This window comes from Microcaecilia unicolor, chromosome 2 (assembly GCF_901765095.1).
Source record: "Microcaecilia unicolor chromosome 2, aMicUni1.1, whole genome shotgun sequence".
In the NCBI taxonomy this organism is placed as follows: Eukaryota; Metazoa; Chordata; class Amphibia; order Gymnophiona; family Siphonopidae; genus Microcaecilia; species Microcaecilia unicolor.
The window spans coordinates 258253170-258270361 of record NC_044032.1 but is presented as its reverse complement, the minus strand read 5'-3'; the positions used below and the strand labels follow the sequence as shown (position 1 = coordinate 258270361).

General features: G+C 42.2%; 1 protein-coding gene across 2 annotated transcripts in view; it reads right to left on the bottom strand.

Annotated features, from left to right (window-relative positions):
* Window positions 1–3703: 3703 nt before the first annotated feature.
* The window catches only part of SLC35A2 (solute carrier family 35 member A2), a 133800-nt gene continuing 120311 nt past the window's right edge, over window positions 3704–17192 (bottom strand). Inside the window, exon 5 of one of the 2 annotated variants that reach the window (XM_030194013.1) lies at window positions 3704–4210. In XM_030194013.1, the coding sequence (XP_030049873.1) occupies window positions 4099–4210 (112 nt within the window). In that variant the 3' untranslated portion in view covers window positions 3704–4098. Of the gene's footprint in view, window positions 4211–9029; window positions 9156–17192 lie in introns of those variants that run through there. The other variant, XM_030194014.1, reaches the window with a different exon arrangement.

Genomic DNA, 17192 nt, shown 5'->3' with positions numbered 1-17192 from the left:
CTTCCTCCAAGTAGCTTCTTCACAACGTTTTCAGCACAGATCTAGTGGATTGGAGTGCTGATACAGCACAGGGGCTCTTCTATGCAAACAACACCACCCCAGTCTTTGTCATCAACTCCTGTGCTAGTGATGGCTGCTGACAAGTTCTCACTGTCTGTTTCATGATCCCTTGTGGAGAAACTGCATTTGTTCCTGCAAAAGATGTTTAATGAGTTTGCAGAAAGGTACTGCAAAGACTTGCCAAATGTATAATACCAACAACCTAGGATCAAGCCATCTCATTCAACAGGCATGACTCCAGCACAGAGAGACATATTTTCATCTCAAGACCCTGTAGTATTACTTGTCTACTTTGGAGTCAGAGCTGGAACCAGCATATTCATTGCCACTCTCCTTTCTTGAATCCAATATTTCACATAGTAGCCTAGAGGAGTTCTTACAGAAATAATGTTTGGGTCTAAGATCTCCCATGGCAGTGGTGTAGCTAAGGGTGGGCCTGGGTGGGTATAGGTCCACCCATTCTTGCCTCAGGCCCACCTAGTCAACAGCTTATGAGGCCCCCAAAACTCTTCAGTGGTGGTGCCTCACTACTCTCTCTCCCTCTTCTCCACTCATGGCCTGGCATCTGCCTGTTTCTCTCTGGAACCCCCCTTCCCGGTCTACCTCAGAGCTACTGCCAGTGGCAATTGCTGTAGGCATCCTGAACCAGCCCTGCAGGCTTCTCTATATCATGTCCTGCCCTCAGTGATGTCACTTCTTGTTTCTTTTGTGGGAACGTGGTAGAGAGAAGCTTGCAGGGCCAGCACAGGTTGCCTATAGGAATTGCGATGGGCAACGGCTCTGAGGTAGGACCGGGGGAGAGGGTTCAGAGAGAAATGGGCAGACATTGAGTCATTAAAAAAAACCAAACCACTATATTGTATGTATTTACAGGGGTTGGGGTGGGGGTGGGAAGGGCCCACCCAGGTTAACTCTGGGCCCACCCAAAATAGCAAGTCTGTCTACGCCCCACATAGAATCCTTCCAAACCCTTCTCTTCTGCCAGAAAGACACAAATATCCTTTTGAGGACATCTCTTACTATCACGGTAGTGCCCATGTTTCGTGCTCTCCTTCCTCGCCACCTGGTGGGCAGACCTGGTGGCTGCAATGGACTGTCTGGTTACTGTCACCCGTTCCAGATTTCAGGCGAGTCCAGTCCGGATCTTTCAGACTGCCAGACTTGCTCTTTTTGTTTGAACTTGCACAGCACCCGTAGTTGCCTGGTGATTGCTGCAGCTTGAGCCTCAGCTGCTGCTGGGCTTATTAGCCATTTTGAAACTCTCTGCTCTGCCTTTGCATCGCCTAAGGCCCTGAGGTTTGTCGGTGTGCTGTGTGCACATCTGCCTGATCTGGCTTTACTGTATTGACTCTTGTTTGATTTCTATTTAGTCTGTGTGTAGTTTAGTTTAGGGCTATTGTTTGTTTCTTAGTCTTGTTCCTGGTTTGCAGTTCTTTGTGTAGTTCTTAGGTTCTGTGTTGTCTGTCTTCTGTGGCTGCTTGCAGCTTCTAGTTCTGGCCCTTGTCTGTCCGTACTTGTTTCCTGTGTTAGTGGCTGCTTGCAGCTTTCAGTCTCTGTCCCCTAGCTTGTTCACTCCCTGCCTTGTGTTGTATTGTCTGTCTGTGAGTCCTAGCCCAGTTTCCTGCCTTTTGCCCTTGTTCATTCCTTTCCCCTCTGACCCTCAGTCCCTGTGCTGCCTAGCTGATATCCAGTCCCGGCCCTGTCCAGTAAGTCCTGCCGGCCGCCTAGAGCCAGGCGCTCAACTCCTGGGGAAGGGCGGCTAAGTGCAGGTGAAGTCTCACTGTTTGTCAGAGTTCTGCCTTGCATCTGGTGTGGGGTGGTTTTGCCTGCTGCTGCCGCTCCTCAGCAGTGGTCTAAGGGCTCAAAAACCTAGTTCCAGCTTGGAAAACATGACACTTACCACAGATATATCCAGTATACAGCAAGAGAAGTATCCTTTCCACTACAGCAAGAAACAGAACACCCTGCAGTTCTTTTTTTGTGTTCTGAAGTATCTAGAAGCCCCAAAAGCTACTGCTGTAGTATCTCTTCATGGCCTCCTACAAGATCAACAATTCTATATGTGGCAAACTCCACTTACCATAAAGCCTGTCTCCAAGATATTGGATGTGAAATATAAGGTTCAATTGCCCTCAGATTTCAGTAAGGTTTAACTCTCACACCCCTCTGTTGTACTCTAAGCAGCCATGAAGATAGGCAAAATGTGCGGGGAGTTGTCCAGTAGACATTCTAGTAAAGATCTTCAACTCTTAGGCTACTTTACAAGAGAGTATTTCAAGATGCCATGCTTTCCACCTGCATAGCAGCTTGTCAGCTTTATGTGGTCCAATATATGTATCTCAAAATTCAATAGCACTATTCTTGTCACTTAATTTCATCCAAATTGTTCAATTAGCACAAGAAAAAAATTATACAACACTGTTTTAATATATACTATCATTATCATTTCTAAAACACAGGAGGAAAAGACTTCAGATGCTCAGTCACTTGTCAGCTGTATATATGCACGAACCTTGGTCCTAGTTCTGAGCTCCCTCATCATTAGTCAGAAAAACCTCCTCATTTAAATAATCTTTTTTCTTTTTTGATCTTTATATGCAAAAAAACTTTTTACTTGCAGTTTTTTCTTATCTTCTTTAAATATTAAATTTAAATACTGAAAAATGGCAACTTAAATTTCACATGCTGTCACTCAACAGAGTGCTTTTGTTTCACAACCTGCTTCATCAGGAGCTTAATAGCTTGTTTCCCTTTGCCAAACCTTCAAAGAAGAAAGTATAACACAAGCAGGTTGTCTCTTCAATGATTCCCTCCCAGGAGAATCTCCCCTGGGAACACTCAAAAATGTTTCAACAATTTTTTTAACCTTTCAGCTCAAGGGTTTTCCAGCATAAACACTAATGATGACTATCCAAAATGGCGCCTGCTATTTATAAAAGACGTCGTCATCCTGTTAACCAATCAACTTCCTCGATGGAGGTGTACTGAAGCATGATAGGCATCCTGCTCATTCATTCAAAATGTAAAGAAAGGCTTTAGGGGTTCTTTTACTAAGCAGCGGCAGGGCTAACATGTGGGTAGCGCGTGCCACATCAGCACTACTGCAGGGGTTGCATGGGTGCCCTGCGGTACTCTAAATTTGGAGCATGCTGTTTCCCATGGTAGAAAATATTTTTCTATTTTCTACCACAGGGGCGTTCCCGGCGGTACTCAGCAGCACGGACACATTGGTGTACACTGCCTGATTACCGCACAAGTAGCACGTGAGCCTTACCGCTAGGTGAATGGGTGGTGGTTAGGGCTCAGGCAGTAAACAGACGCATGCTACTTTTGATTTTACCACATGGCCATTTACTACCCCCATTTAAAAAAAGCCCTTTTTCCCAGCTGTGGTAAACAAATGGCCCAACATAGGCCAATTTTATGCATCCACACTACTGCAGGTCGCTTTTTACTGCAGCTTAGTAAAAGGACCCCTTAGCTTCTAAAGCTTGTAATTTATAAATCCAATATATGAATACCTTCTTCCAAAATTTACAAGCATTCTCACCCTGCCTTTCACCCCTGACTCAGACTTAGCCAGCAGTCATTTTATCAGAAACTGAGTGCGGCATGACTCTTACTGTATACATGTATTACTCCATTACTCACAAATTGCCATCAAGGATAGCAATGGCCATATAACCAGACATAACCATACTATAGAGCATTATGCTTTTCAACTACATATATTTAAATGTTTATATCAAAGTTCTTCCAGTTAGTGGCCAAATATTAGCCAAAAATGCGCCCAGAACAGTCTAGGAGCTCATGTCAAACCAACATTCCGCTCAATATAGTAAAGACTATATCCTCAAGCAGCTGTAACGTATGATGTATGACACACATATTTATGTTTTTATGACACTATTGTGACCCCTGAGGAGGCAGGCATTTGATTACGCCAAAACATGGACCATGTCGGGTCCCTCTTTTAAGCACCACCTCCTGTGTTGAATTGTCCGTTGGCCAGCCTCTACTCTTCTTTGATTGTATTGTCTATGTAGAGGTCTTTCCTGCTTGCTGTGCCTGATATGCAAAAGAAATCCACCTGGAGAAGATACCCCATGATTTGAGGATCGCTTCTTTCTCCATACTCTGGTGATTAGACCTAAGACACAAAGAGAAAAAAATTATTTCTCAAGGTCACACAAAGTTGGTGATGTAGCCAAGAGTGGAGCCGAGACATGGGAATTAAGCAAGATGGGGCTCATCTAGCATTAGCCTACAATGAGAGCTCCATGGACTTCTAGCTATTTTTATCTTATCTTAGTTTGCGTACCCTCTAACAGTGTGAAAAGGAAAAAAAAACCTTCCCCTCCAAACCTCTGATCCTCATTCACGATCCTATGGATGTTTTTGTAAACATTTCTGTTGCCAATAATGCTGCTTGAAGGTGGCCTTCCACTCACATTCAAGTGTATAGTATAGCGTCTGGAGACACACAATGCAGAGCGGAGCAGTAGCTGAGAAATCAAGTAGATAATTGTAACATCATTCTTTCAACTTCGTGCTGTCTGCAAATTGAAGGGTATGATTTTACCTTGTGATCTTAGAACAATTGTACAGAGCCTAATAATATCTAAGCTAGATTATTGTAGTTCTTTATATCTTAGCATGTCAGTAGCTAGGATACAAGTTGTTCAAAATGTGGCAGCATGTCTACCAAATTAAAAAAAATTGGAACATATCACAGCAACCTTGAAGAGCCTTCACTGGCTACCAATAAAATTTTTAATATTATTCAAAACTGAGGTATTGATTCATCAATGAATATATGATGTTGTACTTCAATATTTCAGTGAAAATCTGATTATATATCAACCGAATCAAGCATGTCGATCTGAAGGAGCAAAATGATTATATATTAATACTTGCCATTACACTGAAACACATAAGCTGTCTTTTTCCATTGAAGGCAGATTTGTGGAATCATCTCCCTAGTTATTTGTGGTTGTGTTCTGGGAAATTACAATTTAAGAAACTTTAAAAAACTTTTTACTTTGTGAAGGCTTTTATGGAGGATTGATCTTTGATTTGTCCTACAGGTCTTCCAGCAGTACTTAGTATACAGTATTGATTTAGACTGTATACAAGTTTTGTATCATCTTATGCTTTAATGAATGTTTTTATCTTTTAACCCGCTTTGTTATTAAAGCGGGATATAAATCCAAGAAATAATAAATAAATCAGTGAAGCCAAGGTTCAAATGCTGCTTCTCCCACCAACATTCCTTACAACTTTGGACAAGCCCTTCACCCTTCATTGCTTCAGATATAATAGCGTGAATCACCTTGCGGCCAGATCGGAAAAGGCAAGTAATTCATTCTAAAATCCAAATCCACAGGGGAATAAAATGATCACCATGAGGTTATACATACACACCTACTAAACTGTAGAGGAAAAGACTGAAACAAGAATAAAATCAGTACACTTTATCAAGCTTTAAGCAGTATTTTTATGAACAGAGAGGAGGGTTGAGAGAGCAACTGGTGGTGTTCAAAGTTTACCTCATTACTCAAGTTCACAAATGCTTGAAAAAAACAAAAAAAAAATACAGTTAACATTTAATTTTAAAAAAAGGAATATAGCATATAGTAATAAATAGTCATAAATACTGCATATTTATAAAGGTGGTATATCAAATTTTAAATATCCAGGAAAATACATCTGCACCTTCATAATAATGAATCACACAGATAGAGGGATGAGCAGCTCTGCTTAATTCTGATCATATACCCGGTAGGTTTGGCGATTTAAGCTTCAGGAAAATAAGTACGCAGTATCCAAGAAATAGTATGGCTCAATCACATAAACAATTTAGCCTACATTGTGGAGGAGAAAAAAAAAAGTAAAAGATCCCCAATCAAACCTTCTTCATTTCTTATTCCTATCTACCCCTCCCATGCCAAATCAACTGAGACAAATCTCATACTTACTGATAGTATCTAAACGTTATGCTGTTTATCTTGAAGAAATTGCAGTTTTGAACTTTAACACATGACAGAGCCTGAAAATATTTTAAAAGTTTGATGGCTTTGGGCCCAAGTGCAGGTGATAATATTGCTGAAACACCTTTGTGTCAGGCATCTTTGTTACATAAATAATGGGTAAGTTCTTTTGAACACTGATTTCATTTAAATCACCAACCTATCAGCTATATGATTAGAACAGAGCAAAGCCAGCCATTGTTTTTTTTTGTGCCAAGAAGTATTTCCTGTGTTTATTCTTTTTATGATATCTTGCTATGGGTAGCTACCACTTATCCCTCTAGGTGTGCTATATATAAAAGTCTTTATATCTGTGCTGTACACCTTTCAGTTTTGTTCAGTGATTCTTCATGTGTAATGGCAAAATACTATGCACACTGGTTCATATTCATTCAGAATCAAAATGTCTCTGCAACATATCCTGCCTCAACACAGCAGGAACTGTATAGAAGGGCTAAGGCCAAGATGCACTAAAGTCGTCGTTAGAGCCGTTCCCTATCGAATTCCATAGCGAATCGGTAGGGAACGGCTATGCATCAAGGAAAGGGAATGCAAATGAGCTACTCGTTGTAGCTCACTTGCATTCTCTATTCCTTCTTAAAACAGTCAGAGAATCGGCCGGTCAAGCATACGCAGAGCAGCAAACCGTTATGCTGGCTGCTCTGCGCATGCCAAATATGCCTCCCTGTGCCGCCCGAAGATGCCGCGCCACTCACCCCCCCCCCCCCCGCCACAATAAGAAAAACAAAAGTGCAGTTGAGGCCGGCCACAGAGAAAAGGCGTCCGTTTTCGCCATCATTCACCTCCGCAATAATAAAGAACGTCTTTTTTGGCCGTGCTTCACTCAGCTGACAGACCTTGAAGTCTCTGAGCCAATTACAGCCCATTTAGCTCGGCTAAAGGCCCTGTGATTGGCTCAGAGACTTCCTGGTCTCTCAGCTGTGAAGCACTACCAAAAAAAACATTTTTATTATTGCAAGGGGGAAATGACTGTCAAAATGGACATTGTTTTTGGATGGATGGCCATTCTGGCTGTCATTCCCCCCTTTTTAATAATAAAAACGTCTTTTTTGGCAGTGCTTCACAGCTAAGCGACCAGGAAGTCTCTGAGCCAATCACAGCGCCTTTAGTCGAGCTAAACGTGCTGTGATTGGCTCAGAGACATTCAGGTCTCTCAGCTGAATGAAGCACAGCCAAAAAAGACATTCTTTATTATTGCGGAGGTGAATGACGGTGAAAACGGACGCCTTTTCACGGTGGCCGGCCTCAACTGCACTTTTTTTTAATATTGCGGCAGGGGGCGGAATGACGGCGAAAACGGATGCCTTTTTCCAATGGCCAGCCTCAACTGCACTTTTTTTTTACTATTGCGGCGGGGTGTGGAATGATTTTTATAGCGTTTTTTCATCAGTTTTCGATCCCGCGCAGCCCCAACGAGAGGTACAGACCTCTCGTTAGAGTTTCCGGCATTAAGGCAATCGGAAAAGCTTAGTGCATCTCATTACAATAGGGTTTCTACACAATTTTCTCATCTGCATTCCATTTTTGTTAGCTGCTACCGTCGTCGTAAAATGGCTTTTAGTGCATGCCAGGGTTTACTACTTGTTCGTTAATGGCTCGTTAGGTTTAGTGCATCTGGCCCTAAGTGTCCTTGTAATATTTTTTCCTTGACACGGCAAATACCTAAAAGCCCCATTTCTATGCGTTCCCTGATGTCTACCTCTGTTTTTCCTGTTGCGAAATGATACTCCAGAAATGGCTGAGGACAGAAGTTAAAAAAGCCAAGCTTAGGCAACGGGAAGGTCTTAATAGTCACTAAATTATCAGCTTTTGAGCTTAAAAAAAAATAGGGCACAGGAAAATACTGTGTGCTCTGTCTTATTTCTGGCCTAGAAAAGAAATAACCATGAAGGATGTCCATTTACCAAGCAAACAGATGCTCTGTTAATCTTCAAAATCAATGTTGCTATGAGCTTTTGAGGTATTTCTGGTATGCTAGAAGGCACTGGCACATTAGTACAGGAGGTAAATGTCATCACTTTCTGTTGGAGTGTATTCATATATAGATGGCTGTGTGCATATAGTTCATAGGCTGAACTATTTTCCCCAAATGGACTATCCTTGGTTATGGTTTTCTTTTTTTCTACTAAGCTTTTCCCATTTATTTAAAATCCCAAAAGATGATCGCAGGTACCTCTATGTCATCCAGCCGTCAAAGGTCTCACCTTAAAAATTGTTTGCTACCTTTCCTTTTTAAACAATGCAAGCATGGGAGCCCTTCCAGGGCTCTTGTGCTGTCAAGAATGATCAAAGAACCAAATTCTGAACACATCCACATTCCCCTTTATCCTGGGCTGTGAGTTACACAGCTCATTCCAGTTATAATGAACAGGATACACCATTCCCTGGATTCTATAACTGCACGCCCAAATTTGTACATGCAAATTGAAAAACAAGGTGCTAACAACCAATTATTGAAGTTAATTGGCACTCATGAAAATTTGCACACACATCTGGCTGCACATTATTTTATAAGGCATAGCGCTAACTCAAAGGGGGCAAGGCCATTGGTGTGTCAGGGACGCTCTTAAAAAAAATGTGCATGGAATTATAAAATATGGCCTCAGTGTGCCTAATTTGGGCACCAGCATTTATACCAGGTTTCAGCAGGTATAAGACTGGCGCCTAAAGCTAGGCGAAGGAATTGCCGCTATGTGTGATTCGATCAAGGGTGCATATCCTTTATAGAACCACGTTTGGTGCTGATTTTGTTCGGCGCCGAATTTTGAGCAAATTTTACTGAATCCAGCCCCATGTACTCTCCTCATACTGCAATAGGGTACACGGCACACTTTTTTAAAAAAACAGTTCCAATACTTCATCCCCTTACAAAGGGAAATTGGTTATAAAGCAGTCTCCTTTGTACAGAGAGAGAATGGAGAATGGCCTCTTCTGGCACAAGGAGAACAGTAGTCCGTGTATCGCTGACAGAAGCACCCCAGCAAAGGCTTGCTCTTCTCCAACGCATCCTGCTGCTCTTATGAGCCTTTCTCTTTGGAGATTTGCCTGTAAGAGACAGCAGGTGACAGAGAGAGAGAGAGAAGGAAAGAAAACAGAAAGTGGATCAGCTGAGAGCCCCTCATCACACTGGCTAGAACATCAAATTTGGACATCAGAGGATGCAAGGGCATGGACAGTGAATATACCTGCTATTTCATATGAATGCTGCAAGACCCCAGCATCCTTCCAACTAGATTGTCCCATTTCTAATGGACTTATAGAAATGACCCTAACCCATGTTGTTAAAATTTTATTTCAACTATAAAAGGAAACATTTTAATTTATGTGTACAGGGTCCCCTCCCCCCCAGCTCCATCTAGTTTTGCCAGTTTCACTGTAATAAATCTAAGTTGGGGGGGGGGGGGGGGGAAGAGTGCTGCTATACAGATCACTTAAAAACCTGCCTGTCTAAACTGTTGGTTTCTACAACATTCAGAACTACAAAAAGATTAAAAGAACCACCATGTGGGCATCACTGCAACATACATAAACACAGTCCCACCTGACAGAGAGATAGATGATTAGAGCTCCATCTTTATTTTGTAACTACAGAGGCAAACTGTAATTTATTAGACAACTAGTAAAAAAGGCCTGTTTCTGACACAAATGAAATCGGTGCTAGCAAGGTTTTCCACGGAGTGTGTATGTTTGAGAGTGTGTGTGTGAGAGTGACTGTGTGAGAGAGAGTGAATGTGTGACAGAGAGTGAGACAAGGTGCGAGTGTGTCTGTGAGAGTGTGTGAGCGAGCATGAGTGCGTGTGCCAGGGCCCCCCTCCCTCCCAGTTCCAGGGTCCCCCCTCCCTCCCTCCCTCCGAGTTCCAGGGTTGTTGTCCCCCTCCCTCCCTCCGAGTTCCAGGGTCGTCCCCTCCCTGCCTCTGAGTTCCAGGGTCATCCACTCCCTGCCTCCCTCTGAGTTTCAGGGTCCCCTCCCTCCCCTGCATTATGCCCTCTCCCCTGCATTCATCCATATGCAGGCAACGTCCTCTGTGCCCTGCCCCCTCCATCCATCCATGTGCAGCATCTCTCCCCTGCCCCCTCCACCTCCCTCCGAGTTCCAGGCCCCCCTCCCCCCTCCGAGTTCCAGTGTCCCCCTCCCTCCCTCCCATTTCCAGGGTCCCCCCTCCTTCTGTCCCTCCCTCCCAGTTCCAGGGTCCCATGGAACTGGGAGGGAGGGGGGACGGAGAACATTGGAGGAGTGACGTCAGCAGGTGGTTACAATCCCAGTGACACACATTGGAACGTTGGAGGAGAACGTTGGAAGAGTGATGTCAGCAGGTGGTTACGATCCCAGTGAGACACATTGGAATGTTGGAGGAGCAAATTATTATATTAGATTATGACAGTATGAGCAAATGCAGAGTAAATGGTGCATGTCTTCAATTTTGTTAAAGAACACAAATATATTGGAAACAAAAGCCAAGAGAAGCAAAGCAGGAGTGAAAAGAATATGACTTTAAAGAGTTTACATGAAAGAGATGAAACCAGTGCTTCGAGAAACCTGCTGCTTTTAGTCAAGTGGCAGTTCTGGAGACATTTCCAGCTGTGTGTTAATTAACTAGGTTCTAGATAGGATTTCTAAATGATTGTATAGATCATGAATATGGCTCCTTATTTTACATAGTAACATAATAAGTGACAGCAGAAAAAGACCTGTACGGTCCATCCAGTCTGCCCAACAAGATAAACTCATATGTGCTACTTTATATGTACACCTGACCTTGATTTGTATCTGCCATTTTCAGGGCATAGACTGTAGAAGTCTGCCCAGCACTAGCCACGCCTCCCAACCACTAGCCCCACCTCCTAACCACCTGTGCTGCCACCCAATCTCTGCTAAGCTTCTGAGGATCCATTTCTTCTGAACAGGATTCCTTTATGTTTATCCCACGCTTTTTTGAATTCCATTACCGTTTTCATCTCCACCACCTCCCTCGGGAGGGCATTCCAAGTATCCACCACTCTCAATATTTTCACAAATATTATTGCTACATTATATAGTATACATTATAGTATACTACATATACTATAATGCTGCTTTCTATCTATCAGTAGATGAATTTTTAAAAAGACTGAAGAAACAAAGTTGCTCATCTGTAATCGGTGTTCTCTGAGGACAGGTCAGCTATCCTAGTAAGGAGGTGACATCATTTGACGGAGCTCAAGGTTGGAGCCCTGTGGGGGTAGGGAAGCATTGCAAATTGGGGGAGGGGGCAGAAATACTGGACAGTAGGAGGGAAGGAAGAATGAAGGGGGAGTGATATTGGACCTGATGACAGAGGGGAAAAAGAGAGATGCTGGAGAATGGGGAGAGGGAAGAGGAGATGTTGGACCTATGGGGGGGAGCAAGCTAGACATGGGAGGGAGGGAAGTTGGACCTGGGCCCAGGTGAGAGGTAAAGAGATGCTAAACAACAGGAAGGAGGGAGGGAAGAGAGTAGAAGTGATGCTGGACCTTAGTGGGGAGCAGGAGGGAAGAGAAATGGGACAGAGAAATGGAGGTAGAAAGATAGGGGGCATGAGGAAGCAGAAAAAGAAGAGGGAGAAGAGGGGAACATATAAAAAGAGGACATCATGATTAGAAGGGGATCAAGAATTGGGATCCCTTCACAGAGTTCTGGTCCCCTCAGTTACTCCCCCCCCCCACCCACCCACACTCACACACACACACCTACTCTGATCCCCTCAGTAATCTCTCCACAGCCCCTCTGGTCCCCTCCCCACATTCCATGTTTCTGATCACATTTACTCTCTAGTCATCTCACAATCCCTGATTCCCTCTCTCTTTCCACATCCTACACCTCACTAACAGTCTGTATCCCCTCTATTCCCCTCACTTATACCCCCATGTCACCTCCAATCTCCTCAGACTTTCACTCAACCTTGCCACACCCCCTTTTAAATTCTTCATTTTCTCCTCTTATTTCACCCCTTGTAATCCAGGAGCCTGCAAGACCTCCTCACCCATCTGACATCCTCATTTTCTTGTTCTTCACCACATTCTTGCTTCCATCTGATATTGGTCATTCAATCACAAGATTAACTGTAATTTAAAAACCGTTAACCGAATGATTGTGATTAAAACTTTTAATCAAAATGTAGCCCTACTACTTACTAATAATTGGGATTAACAGTAAAATATGTTCTAACAGTAGCCCAAATTGATAACTTCCCCTCTAGACTGGTTAAATTCAACACCATTTTTGGGACAAACTTAGTTAGTACTTACAGAGCCACTTTATTATGGCAAACTTTTAGGCAGTGTGGATAAGTCATTCAGGTCATTACACAGACTGCATGATGTGGCCACTACCAAAAATAAGACCTTCCAGATCAGGAACTTTCGCTAAAAGAAGTTCAATGGTTCAATGGGAGCTTTCATCAGTTGGGTTAATAGTACACTGAGGTCCCAGACACAGCAGGTGGCTTGAAGGGAGGCTTCAGTAGGGGCCAGGATCACATTTGTATAGAGAGAGGCTTACCTTCCACATCATGGTGATGAGTGCCAATTACATAGATGTGATTCCTAACTTAGGGATCCTTTTATTAAGCTGTGGCAAAAAAATGGCCTTAGTGCACCCATTTGCAGCTCTTTCTGGCCTGCTAAGGCCATTTTTACTGCAGCCATAAAAAATGTCTTTTTTCTATTTTTACATTAAATGGCCATGTGCTAATATTGCCATTAGTGTGTGGCCAATTTTTAAATGACCATGTCAGCACTTACTGTCATCCATTTTGTAGGCGATAAGGACTCATATATTATCCATGCATGCACTAACCAGTTACCTTTTCAAAAAAATGTTTTTGAAATTTGTGTATATAGTTTTCAGAGTTGCTATAGGACACCTGAACTCACCCCACAGGACTCCATTTTGTGCTGCATTAGCATTAACTCAGCTTAGTAAAAGGACCCCTTAGTTTTTTGACCTGAATCTGATAGTTCTAGAAAGTATTTCAACAGTTTTTGTCTGGGGTAGGAGAAAGGATCCAAGACCTTTCCCTCACATCAGCTGGCAACACTCTTCCATTTAAAGCCATGATCTTCTAGTGGAATCTTATTTAGAAACCAGAACACAAGACACATTATCAGACAGATTCAGGAAACTGAATGGGCAGACTTGATAGGCCATTTGGTCTTTATCTGCTGTCATTTTCTCTGTTTCTATAAATATTACTCCTTCATTATCCAGGCTGTAAAGGTTAGGAACCTGATGTTGGGCTATAATAGAGCTCCCTAATTCTGCATGATGCAAGCTGGGAAAATCAAACTGTTTCCCAAATCTGTCTCGGCCAATAAAAGTTAAGATCAGAGTCCCCAAATCTCTTCTGAGTTTTAACAAAGTCTTTGGAACTAGAGGAATCAGAAGATACTCATACAGAAGACTCTTTTTTTCAATCTCAAAAGAAGACATCTGAACTTAATTTGCTGGAAGTATCTATCCTTAAACTGAATTGAGGGATCTTTCTATTTTATCAGGAGTCCCCACTTCTACATTTTATTAGCTACCTATGTGTCCTGGAATCATATTCGAGTATGAAGGTGTCAACTCAAATCTATGAATATGTTCTTCCCTGCCAAGTATGCGACTCATTCATTCCATAAAAACCACCCAGTTCCAAATACAGGCGGTATGATCATGTTCCTTCCTGCTTGTTCACGCAAAACACAGATACCTGTCTACCTGAATTGGATATGTTTGTTGGACAACCAATCCATGAAAACATTTAAAGCACTCAAAATCATCCTTAGATCAATGAAATGTATCTAATGAAACTTTTCATGAGCAGAACACAGATCCAGAGTGTGAAGCCTCTTTACATGTTCCACTCCTCTCCCAAGCTGGACATGTCTGTGGCTAAGATAGCTTGAGTTGGAGTAATTTGGTAGATTTAATTGGTTAGAATGAATAAGCCACTAGAACAGAGTTCCTGAGTTGACTTTGATGGTGACATGCAAGTTATGATAGTACCTACCAACCACAGAACATGAGGTCCATTGGGGTTAATGTTAAAGACATACCTGGCACGAAGTGTACTGATGATGTCATAAGGCGCAACATGTTCCATGTTTATGTCTGCTGACTTATTTTATGAGGAATACTAAACTTTCTCGGTTATTCTGTAATTAAAGTTGGGTAGTGGATGGTTTGATTCAGTATTGTGGGTCATTTTATTTTATGCAGTAATGATATATGGTATTTTATTTTAATTGTATTCAACTTCAAGACTACATTGCATAGGAATAAGCAGATTATCAAACTGAATAATAAACTAAAGGCTTTCAGCTAACTTATATCAAGCTGAGATGATGGGCTTAAGTGGAATTTGGAGTCCTTTACTATGAACCTTAATAATTCTAGTGCCCAGATAGTTGTGCTCCTTGATTCTCTGGCATCTTTCTAAAATGTGTCAATCACCCAGACAGAGAAACACATGCAACCCTAATCTGCATAGGTTCACCATCATCAGCTAGACATTTCATGAACACCTGTCATGCTGAGACTAGGCTAATAGGTAATACACAAGACTACAGGTGGTGTTTTCCTACTAAAAATCTAAGATGCTTCTTGTAAGCTGGTTGTATTGCCATGTGAGTATAAGTATCCTTTACATGCAGGGAGTATAAATCTGGCTCCCTTTCTGTAAAAAGGGGGATTAAGGAGCTTAAAGAAACCATCCTAAACTCAAACACCTTTTGGTCCAGAATTGGTCAGAAAGCTCCTGTTTCCTTTGTGATAAAATTCTCACCCTTGCTCTCCTGATATAATGGGTTGGATGCACTGGTTTCCAAAATGGAAGAGAATTCTTTGAACTGTTCATCCTGATGCTGAGACACTGACCATGAACATTTCTTTGAGCAAGCTGGTGGGGTTTCCAGAAGACAGTTCTTAGCATAATACGAAACAGATACAGACTTTATGTGTTTGAGATTTAAACTGTGTTACCGGTTTACTTCAGCCTATCCCCCATAGGAAAGTGCTCTAGAATGGATATGTTTAAGCTAGAATTTGCTTAATTGCCTTTGCACCAATAAAAAGGAAGGGAATAAATAGGTAAACAGACTGGTGGTGGTAATCAACCCAGACCCATATCAAGGAGAGGGTCCTTCTCTACTTGGCTTTCTTGAAAGTGGATTTGACTATTACCAAGGTGATAGTTGCTGCTTCTTGAATCCAGAAACTGAACTCAGTATATGGAATCTGCTTTCATATTTACAAATAGTACAAAAAGGAGAGTCTGCCACATTCTTATCTGTGCTTCCTTAAAGATACCATGGACAAGCACTGTCATGACTTCCGTAGGGATACTGCGAAACTGAAGGGTGTCCTTCATATGTGACCTGGCCTCAAATTTTCTCCAAAAGGAATGAAATGGCTTGTCTTTTCTTTGACAAAATTAGTAAAGGAGACATCCTCCACATGAGGCTCTCTCTTTTCCTGTGAAGCAGAGAGGTCCAATGGGAAACCTGTAGACTCTTCCTAATCTGAACAGTTTTCAGATCCAGTCATAAATTCAGGTTCCCTCAGCCTCCATATCAGATTAGTCTATTACTTGCAGATATGTCTGAGCAAAAACCTTGCTAGCAGCCAATGCTTCAGCAAGGGTTTCCTTTGACTGCTGGGATCCAGACTCCGATGGAGACTAATGCTGCAGTGAAGCTTTTTTCCTGTGCACTACAGAACAACAACAGAACCGCCAGTACTAATACTGATGCCCTTCCAGATAACATCAGTGACATGTCTTCAAGTAGCATCAGTCTCCAGGATCAGTTGATCTCTTTTTACAGCAATATCAGTGGTGGTGCTGTACCAGTGTTTACAAAATAACAAATCAACATTACCTGGATCCTTGTATCCAGCTCCTCTTCAAATACTGCTGCTCCTAAAAGCACATGGGGATACAGGAGGATAAGTGACATCTTCCTAAGGAATCTGAAGTGTATCATGGTTGAAACTTGGATACTCAAAGGCTAGTATGTTCACCCTCATCTGTTTCAGATTGAATGTCCCTCCCTATGGGGTTGCTTTGGAGAAAGTAGAGCTGGTGCCAAATCTCTGCATAAGCATCATGGATAGGGCCTGATGATGTTTCTTTGCCTTCCCTTGGTACCCCACACCAGTGTCTTCAAATGGTAAAACCAATGCAACAGAGTGCATCATTAAGATGATGCTTTGTCTTTAAGGCTCCTACCAGTGCTCAACTTCAACCCAGTGCAGCTTCAGGACCGATGGAGGTCAATATAACCGATGTGGATGGGCCTTGATTGGACTTAAGAGCACCTAACAGTCTTCCTCTTATCAATGAAATCCCCTACACATTATATTTTTCTGGGTGGCATAGCTAGAGTTGTGTCTAGGTTGCACACATAGAAAATAGATTTAATGTGTGTTAGTATCACTGTGGCCACATTGGATTCCCTTCCTGAAGCTGTTGGCCTCCTTCATTTTATGGATCATCTTTGATATTTTTCATTTCATATGTTAGTTCCTGTTCTCAAGCATCAAAGCGGTCAACAAAATTTAGAAAAAAAAAAGAAAGCAACTCCATTGTAAAAATTACCAGATACCACTCAGTGCACTGGCATCAGTGCAAAAAAAACAAACAAACCCGAAAATCTAACAGGAAACAAGTTGAATCAGGGTGGCAATCCATGGAAAAGAATTAGCACAACAAAAAAACTCACTGTTGGGCTCCATGAAAAACAGCAAAACTCAGGAAGCCCAACACCACAATACTGATGCAATATCTCCCACACATTCTCAGTAGCACTCTTTAGAAATCCCTACAAGTTTTTGCCATATATTCTCAAATATAAACCAATAAATTCATTCCTAAAAATAATATTAAACATCAGGTGTCAGTTTATAGTCGAGCCAGAGCACAATTTTGGGACTTAAAACTGTCAATTATACCTACCTGGGTATGTCCCAAACCTTGCTTCTGCTTTCTTATTGTTTAACATACCATGATTGGATGTGCTCTGGTGAAGCATGCTTGACAAAAGCCAGAAATCTGATGAAACCAGATATTAAACCAATTGCAAGGC